At 36.8% G+C, this 9,810-nt stretch overlaps 1 protein-coding gene across 8 annotated transcripts in view; it reads left to right on the plus strand.

Moving 5' to 3' along the window:
• LOC120311665 (transmembrane protein 68-like) overlaps positions 1-9,810 on the plus strand; it is a 104,217-nt gene that overhangs the window by 2,256 nt on the left and 92,151 nt on the right. For 4 of the 8 annotated variants that reach the window (XM_039351408.1, XM_039351417.1, XM_039351416.1 and 1 more), the window contains exon 2: positions 262-433. The exons of 2 other annotated variants lie outside the window; for them this stretch is intronic. Coding sequence is in view for 2 of the 6 variants with exons in the window: in XM_039351418.1 (XP_039207352.1) it covers positions 5,431-5,514 (84 nt within the window). In the remaining 4 variants the exon portion in view is untranslated. Of the gene's footprint in view, positions 1-261; positions 434-5,421; positions 5,515-9,810 lie in introns of those variants that run through there. 2 more of the 8 variants (XM_039351418.1, XM_039351410.1) reach the window with 2 other exon arrangements.

Genomic DNA, 9,810 nt, shown 5'->3' on the forward strand with positions numbered 1-9,810 from the left:
GTGTTTCAATTGCCAGCAAGACTCAAGTTTTGAAGCTTTCATCTCTACCAATTCAAACATTTAATGTAATTTGTATAAAATTAATGGGGCTTGACTTTGGTATAAAAAATATAAATATGCATAAATATATTTTTTCAAAAAAACCATTGAAATGTGTCTATAAATCTACTGCTTATCTTTGAACCTCAAACTGGAGAGGAGTATTTACATCTTTCTCTGTGTTTGGAAATGTGTTGCTTAACATTAAACTCTACCCTTTAGTTTTACTTGATGAAAGATCAAAGGAGTGTGGCTCCCTGAGCTGGAAATGAATACCTGATGACAGACTGTTTAAAGAGGAAGTTCCTTTTCATTTTCAAAAGCCTAGCACAGAAGTCAACTCCTGAAAGATAGTCTACAAAATGTCACCAAGGGCCTAAATTATAGGTAAAAGGTGTGTACTCATGTGTATATGCAAAGGTTTGTGGAAGAGGTGTGTGTGCATGTTTGTGTTATTCTAACGGTCTGGCAGTTCATCAATGTTCATTTGTTAGTATTTGTTTACTAAAAATGAACTAAGAATATTAATTCTTCCCTTTATGGATTTGGGCTATTGAATATTAGTTTTTGTATGCTCATGGAATTAAATCTTTTTGAGATTTTCTTTTGTTAATCCCTTGATTTGATTGCATTGCATCTAGAAATGCTTAGATGTGCAACACAGTATTTGTTTGCAGTAGTGATGAATATAACTCGGGTGTAAGATGAGGGTGAAGTTTCGGCCTCCAAACTTCTGGGTTGATTTCTGAATGTTTCATTACCAGAGCAGGAACAAACTGCTGAAGATGTTACCTAGCCTGGTAATGAAATGTTCAAAAACCAAACCACAAGCTCGGAGAACAAACCATCCTCACAGTATTTGTTCCCAATGTTACCGGCAGATCAATTGGAAAAATTATAGGTAATCCTTGGTTAATGCCTGGTTGCTTAATGATCATTTGAAGTTATGATGCCTCCAAAAGATTATTTTGTGGCCTCTTCTGACCATTGTAAAATGTCACACGAAAGCCCCACAGTCATGTGACTATATTTCAGGTATAGGCAACTCATTCAATTTACAACCAGTTTCAGTATTCCATAGTCATGTGCCCTGATTTGCAACATTTTTTTGCTGTTTTCTGTTAGTAATGCCTAGTGCATATACCGGATTTACTTAAGGACTACAATGCTTAACAACCACAGGGGCTCACTTTACAGCCATCATTAAAATGGTTGTGAAATTGAGTCCAGTCATCTAGTTGATTATTTTGATGACTATCCTGACTTACTACCAAAATTCTATCTGTGGTCATATCAAGGATTACCCTGTATAGGGGCACAGTATATATTCCAAAGGAGTTCCATTTAGAAAAGAAGCCACTGGAACTTTATGTTTTAGATAGAATATTTGAGTTTATTCATAAATATAAAGATCAAAAACATGACTAAAGAATAAGTCCAATTACTAACATTGGATCTCCAAAGAAACATCAATAAATACATTCTCTTACAAACCCAACTTCAGTTTTCAGTGAAACTAGCTTGAGAACATTTGTTTTCACACAATTATCTTTTATTTATTTTAGCTTTTTTATTCATTAGCCAAAATATCTGCTTAAGTCCAATCTTAAGACTATTTGCACAACCCTCTACATCAGAGCTATACAAGTTGTAGATGGAAAAGGGCCATATTAATAAATTAAAAATATTAGCTGTCTGCAGAGAAATAGCTGGTATGTCAATTACAGGTAGCCCTCGCCTTACGACCACAATTGAGCCCAAAACTTTTGTTGCTAAGTGAAACATTAGGCAAATTTTACCCCATTTTACAACCTTTTTTGTCACAGTTGTTAAGTGAATCACTTCAGTAGTCAAATTAGTAACACAGTTGTTAAGTGAATCTGGTTTTCCCATTGACTTTGCTTGTCAGAAGGTCGCAAAAGGCAATCACATGACCCTGAATTTTGATCATGTGACCCTGGGGATGCTACCATAGTGGTAAGTGTGAAAAACAGTCATAAATTACTTTTTTTCAATGCCGTTGAAAATTTGAATGGTCACTAAGTGAACTGTAGTAAGTCGAGGACTTCCTGTAATTTTCCGGTGACTGGTGAGCAGCAACAGAGCTGGCATCATTGGTGAGGCCTGGAGCTGTTGGAGACATTCAGCAGTGTTTCTTTGTGGCAATAGTGGCAGATCCTTCCTGGTGGTGGTAAAATTATTATTTTTATTATTAAAAAAATAGGACTGATGGGCTGCATGCAGGCCATTATCTTGTACCAGCCTGCTCTACATGCTTATCCAGACAGACCATCAGTTTGAATAGGGTTGATACAAACAACATTTTCTAAAATTTTCTTCCACTCAGAATATAGCACCATAAAACTTTACTTTGTTAAAAAATGTCTGGTGAAATATTGCTTCAAGATAGCCTACAAAGATTGCCTGCTTTCCAAAAACCCTATAGTGAAATTATTTACCATTAAATATATATTGACAGGTTGACTCCAATATATATTGCAGTGAAGCACAACACAAATGGCATCTTATTCAATATAATTTTAATATTTTTTTAAAAAATATATTTCTTGGATTTATATAGCTGCCTATCTTACATTAGCAGTTCTGGATGACTTACACAATTTAAAAACAATAGAGTAACGAAATGTACAGTATAAACAGCAGCCAAGAAATCAAACCAGTCTAAAAAATATTGATTAGTGTGATTCAAATCTAATGAAATGGTTGCATTATTCAAATTCATATATTTAATAAAATCACAGAGTAATTATAGAAAGCAAAGAAACACAAAATATCCCCTAAATTCAGGCATTCTACTTATCCTAATTTAGCATTGCTATGATTATGTTTATGTCATTCATTTATAGCAAATATTTGTTCTAATTACACTCACACTTTTTTTCTTTGACAGAATCTGCCTTTTATCCATTTTGCACACATAAAGATGAGCTGTGTCTAAAATCTCCACCATGATTGCATATATGTAGTGTTGCATTAAATGAATTTTGGATCTCCTTATAGGCAACTTCTTCTCAAATTGTAACTCATACTAAGTCTAGTATTGCATCATTCACTAATCATGACCTACCTGTAATTACTTCAAAGTTTCTAAGAAACATTTCAATCCTGAAACATCTTATGAAAAGCTACTCGTTCTTTTTTCATGCAAATGAAAAATTGCATAATACTTTATCCTTTCTTTGCCAGAAAAAGTATAATACTAAATTAGATATTAACATACATTAGAAATTTTGATATCCTGTATGATTCTGAAACTCATAATTAGCAGTAGGCTGCCCATTTGGCCTTATCATTACATTTAACCAATTTATTCTTTTTTCTTTTCTTTGTGAAATCTTTCCAAAAAAGCCCGACAGATGCTTCCAGGACTTTGCTGGTGTTTTCTAATTAATGAATGGAGTGCAATTTTGGTCTGAAAATGAAAGTAAAGGAAAAGGAAAAAATAATAAAACATTTCATTATCACAATTATGTTGGTAATAAGCATTCACTAGAAGAATAAATTATATATTTATGAAAGCTACATCCTGGGACTCTCAAATCCAAGTAACATCTTGGATTTGTTCTGTGTCCCCAAAAGGTTTGGAACAAAGGGAGGCATTATATAAAAATATAGCTGCTGTTTAACATTTTATTCTCAGAAAAGTATACAGGCTAGGAATATCTTGAGAAATGATGTGTGCTCCCTCCGATTCCCCCATCTAGACTATAAGGTCTATCAGATTACTGCTCTTCTTTTTTATTTTTTTTTAAATAAAGCTCTTCTATTCTACCACCATTACTATATTAGACCAACACAGTAGAGTCCTTCAAGTTTTGGGGTTCTACAATCTCCCAGGATTTGAAACAGACACCTAACATCAGAGCCATCATTAAAAAGGAGCAACAAAGAAACAAACTTTCTGTGTCAACTCAGAAAGTTCAGGCTGCCCCAGGAGATTTTGATATAACTCTACAGAGGAATTATTGAATCTGTCGTTTGTTCTTCTATAAGTGTCTGGTTTGGTATAGCAATCAAACAGGACAGGTACAAACTCCAATGGATAGTTAAGACTGCAGAAAAAACAACTGCAACCAGCCTGCCTTCCACTGAAGACCTGTATATTGCACAGGTCAAATGGAGGGCTAAAAATATATCTATAGACCCTTCACATCCTAAACCTAAACAGTTTCATCTCCTCTCCTTGGGAATGAACTATAGGGCAGGCATGTCAAACTCGCGACGTAGCGCAATGTATCAGAGCTTTTTCTCCATTGCCAGCAATGGGTGGCCGTGGTTTTGGGATGAGGCATCCGGCCCGTGGGCCGGCAGTTTAACACCCCTGCTAATTGCATGCCAAAACAACTAGACACAGGGACAGTTTTTTTCCCCTTGTGCCATTAATTTGCTAATTCTCAACAATCCTGTCTAATGTCTATATGTATTTATCCATGGAGTATGGCCATATTATTATTTATCTTTCTTATTACCCTCTTTATTCTCCCCTCTTATTGGTACTATAATGTTGAGGATGATTCTGTTGCTTTGCATGTACACTGAGAGCTTCTGCACTGGAAACAAATTCTTTGTGTATATAATCACACTTGACCAAATAAAGTATTCAGTTCAAATTAATAAAACGAAAAAATAAGCTGTCAGTCGCCCCACTGAGTTAGACACCAAAAGAAACTCCTGGGATATTTTTTTACCAAGAGTATAACTTTACTGAATATTCCATATGAAAAGCCAGTTCTAATGATTTTGCGTGCACACAGCATAGGAACACTTTCCCTTTCCCCTCTGGCCTTTGGCCATTGTCCACTGATCATTTGTACTTACTTTGTTTTGGGAATGGTCTCTCTGCCTCAGACAGTTCCCAGCCAGTGACCTTAGGGTGTTGGGTCTGTCTCAGGCTTCCAGTCAGCACACTTGCATTCCAAGTTTCCCTCCCAGGCCTCCCTTGCATTCCAATGCCTCCCCCTCCTCCCATTACTGTTGAAACAAACTATAGAAATTGAAAAAATAATAAATAAAATAAAATAATAAATAAAATAAAGGTTTAGAAGCCACAATAGCTAGAATTTACCAATCCATTCAAATGATATACAAAATATTTTGGCTGGTTTTATTTGAAGCTATCTGTTTGTAAGCACCCACCGTTTTAAGGCTAATGTCACTAGATGTAATTTCCAGGTTACAGATTAGTAATACAGGAGAATGGTCATTTCTAGATTTTACTTGCACTGTTTTGAAAATACAAAAAGAAAATACTTTTCCAGGAGTAATTTGAATTATATTAGTCTTATAAAAAGCTGTGAGACATTAAATCAGTGTAATACATTAAAATATAAATATTTTTGAAATTTTTTGACAATTAAACAGGAATTGAAGATGTTTAAACTGATAAACAAATCATACCTTGGAAGCCAATTCCTCAACAGTTACATTTGGATTATACAGAATGGGTTCTCCAATGTAAGTACGAAATTTAACTGGAAATCCACCATACACTGGAAGGAAAGGGATTCGACTATATTCATATAGCCTCCTAGCTAAAGCTGCTGTAAAAGAAAAAAATAAATAAAACCAAAACATAATTTGAATCTGTTTAATATCTAAAGCACATGTTATTGGAATCACTCTATAGAACTATAGTTGCTCTTCAGCTGCAATATAGCCCACAGCTATTCATTTAAATAAAAACTACACACCTGCATACATATGTACACACACAAACACACAAACGCAAAAAAAAAAAAAAAATAGTAGGGGATTTTATCATTCCCTAAAAAGAAGAGTTTAACAAACTTCACTGTTTCAGCTGGAAAACAAGGAATCTGTATAGCAGATTAACATGGGAGAAAAAATTGCCTGAATAGACCCTGGGTTGTATGTTGGCTAGTTATTTCACAAATGGAAAGGTTTCATGAAGAACCTTTATGGACATTGTGCTTCAGCAGAAGCTGGGATTCAGCAAAAGATTTTTTTTTTTATTAATTCTTTCTATGTTGTTCAGTTTTGCATGGTTCACAGGCTGCACCAGTCAGAGTAGGGATTTTTTTCCAAAGGAAACAGAACCAAAAAGAAAAGGGGCATAGGGAAGACTGCTTCTCTATCACCTTCCTCAGGCAAAGCTTAATTCACCTGAGTGTAGTGAATTTCTCTTTGTTGCGTTAGCACAGTGGTGGCGAACCTTTGGCACGTGTTCCAGAGGCAGCACTCGGAACCCTCTCTGTGGGCACACACATCGTCACCACAGCCCCACCTCCTCCCACGGCCCCCTCCTCACCAGCAGCCCTCTGGCGGAGAGTCGCCCCTGGGCACGGCCCACGCAATGCTGCGCAGCCAAGGACATGATAGCCGGGCAGCGGAGACAAAACTCCCCCCTTGCACCCCATCGTGCACAGATGATGTTGCAGGGCACAGGCGTGGCCATCATGGCGCTGCTGGGCTGCCTGGGTGATCTGTGTTGGGCCATGGACGTGGTGGGTGGTCCAGCGGGCACGGTGGAGCGGGGACGGGTAGGGGGTGGTTTTGGGGCACTTGGTCTCTAAAAGGTTTGCCATCACTGCATTAGCATATTAGCACGCCTCTATCTTTAGATTCAAAAGACTAAGTATTTTAGCTAAATATTTGATTACACTGGAAATTAAACTAAATTGTAATTATGGAAATACTCTGCAAAGGAAAAAAATCCCACAAACAGAAATGCACATATTTGCTTATTCTAATATTTACTTTTTTCAAAATATGAGAAATTGGTGAGGTATTTAAAGTGCTGTTTTTAAAATAATTAGTATATGCCGGCGTACAAGGCGACCTGGCGTATAAGACGACCCCCGTCTTTATCGCCAGGCCGCATTCCTAGAACGTCATCTTATACGCCGGAAACTACCAGTATTTCCGGCGTATAAGACGACTCAGCATATAAGACGACCCCCGTCTTTGACACCGATTTCAGTGCTCACGGAAGTCGCCTTATATGCCGGCATTTACGGTATATATATGTTTACACATTCAACTTAGAGTTCTGTGAGAAACAGAATCTGACTTTAAGGTAAGATCAGTTTTTGTGACTTGTTTGTGCCTTAAATCATACTTTTTTCTTCAAAGGGACTACAAGAATTATACATTGGCCTAGCATTGAGAATTCTATCTCAAGAATATAATAACCCTTCTCTACTTGCTTTTATTTTATTAATATACTTTATGATGGAAACTGCCAACAGCAATTCTTCTAAGGCAAGGCATGGTAGTCTTTTCAGCTTCTAGATTTTAGTAATTTTAAAATTAAAAATGTAATTTGAAAGATCTACCAATAACATTCTTATGTCTGAGAATGCCCTCCTTTTTTCATCACATCAGATTATCTGCTATCAAAGTGTGATCTTTACACTGAGTCACTGTTAATAAAGAAGCAGAAATTGAAAAAGTTAGGCAAATTAGGACATTTTTTTCAGCAGTAATTTATAATTGAGAAATATCAGTAGATTTGGTTACTAGGAGTAGTATGTACCAATATGATAAGAACCACTGGTCTATCAGTTTAGCCTAATATAGGTTAAAAAAAATACCTGTCTTGACAACGTTAAAACAAAGAATCATGGGTTGAAAGGGACCATGGAGGTCTTCTAGACCAACCTTTGCTCAAGGCAAGAGACCTTATACTATCCTGGTCAAATGGTTGTCCAGTCTATTTTTGAAAACCTTCAGTGATGAAGAACCCACAGCTCCAGAGGGTAAGCTATTCATTAATTAATTGTTTTTTACTGTCAGAAAACCTCTCCTTCTAGGTTTCATCTTTCTTTAACAAGCTTCCATCCATTATTTCCCTTGGGGTGCTTTGGAGAATAAGTCAATCCTCTCTTCTCTGTGATAGCCCCTCAAGTACTAGAAGACTGTTATCATATCCCCCTTAACCCTTTTCTTTGATAAGTTAGATGTACCTACTCCCTCAACTGTTCATCATATCATTTAGCCTCCAGACCCTTTATCATCTTCATTTCTCTTTGCAGAGAGGAAGGAGTCTTTATGAAGTTTCTAGGGTTTTTGAATCTTATTTGTATTTGGCAACCAGATGTGGATGCAGTATTCCTAGTGCAGTATAGAGCATTATTATCATTTCTCTTGATGTTATCTTGATACTATCCTTCTGTTGATGCAGTGTAAGATTGCATTGGCCTTTTTGGAAGCTGAAGCACATTGCTGTTCATAATTTTGTGGTGATCCCCTAGGACACTTAAGATTCCTCTCATAGTTACTATTGTTGTACTATTTTGTACCTTTGCATTTGGTTTTCCCTGCTTAAGTACAGGACCTTACTGTTCTCCTCACTAAACTGCATCTTGCTAGATAAGACCCAATGCTCAAGTCTGTCAAGATAATCTTGAGTCTATCTTCCAAAGTGTTAGCAATTTCCCCCAGCTTGATGTCATCTGCAAATCTGATGAGTTTCCTTTCTATCCCTTCATCCAGGTCATTTATGAAGATACTGAAGAGTACTAGGCCTAAGACAGAACCTTGAACTACTTCAATGCAAATTTCCCTCCATGTAGATGTAGTTCCATTCAGGACTACATACTGGGTGCAATTGATCAGCCAATTGAGAATCCATCTGGTGGGTGGTACTGTCTATCCTGCATTGTTCTATCTTACCAAAAATAGGTTGTGGTTTACTTTGTCAAAAGCCTTAATGAAGCCCAAGTATACTGAGACCATCGCATTTTTCTGGTCCCATAACTTAGTCAAAGAAGACAGTAAGATTTGTCTGGCATATGTTTTCAACAAATCCATGATGGCTTCTAATAATCACCGTATTCGTTTGTAGGTGCTCACAAATCCTTTATTATCTTTTCCTGTATTTCCCCAGGTTTTTCGTATTAAACTGGTTGGCCTATAATTTCCTAGACCTATTTTTTCCCCTTTTTGTAGATTGGAACCATATCAGCTTTTCCAGTCCTCTGTTACTTCCCCTGTGTTACAGGAGCTTTGAAAGATTACAATCAGTGGCTCTGAGATTAAGTCTGCCAGCTCCTTAAGAATTTAGGGAAATGAACCATCTAGATGATTTATACTTGCCCAGGGTGGATTCCTCACTACACTATTTTGACTTGTATACCTATTCTATCTTCCTCGATACTGCTTTTGATAGGTTGGGCTATTTCTTCTTTTTGCATGAAAATAGATGCAAGGAAGAAATTAAGCAGCTTTCTCCCTGCTGCCTGTCACTTTCTTGCCATCTGCTCAATTAGTGGACCAATAGTGTCCTTGACTTTCTTTTTGTTCCTTACATATTGAAAGAAAGGTTTTTTAAATATTATTTTTGGCATTAGTTTCCAGTCTTGGCTCGTTCTGGACCTTATCTTTTTTATCTGACTCCTTGTAGATTCAAGCTATTTGCTGGTATTCTGTTTTGATTATACTCCCCTTATATTCCCCTCTTTCCATTTTTCATATTTGGCTTTTTTGTATGGTATTTCTTGTTTTTCTTTGTAGTATTGTTTTTGCTTGGGACTTCATTATGTCATTTTCCCAGTTGATGTCAGGATAGTTAAAGTTCCCCTGTTATTACAGTGATTTTCTTGCACACCTCAGCTAACTCAGCAGGGTTCTACATTTAGGCAAGAAAAACCAAATGCACAAGTACAGCATAGGTGGCACCATGCTCAATAGTAGTAACTGTGAGAGGGACCTCGGAGTCCTAGTAGACAATCACCTAAATATGAGCCAGCATTGTGCTGCAGCTGCCAAAAAGGCCAACACAGTGCTAGG

Source organism: Crotalus tigris, unplaced genomic scaffold (genome assembly GCF_016545835.1).
Source record: "Crotalus tigris isolate CLP2741 ecotype Arizona unplaced genomic scaffold, ASM1654583v1 scf7180000018371.15429387391:27106975, whole genome shotgun sequence".
Classification (NCBI taxonomy): Eukaryota; Metazoa; Chordata; class Lepidosauria; order Squamata; family Viperidae; genus Crotalus; species Crotalus tigris.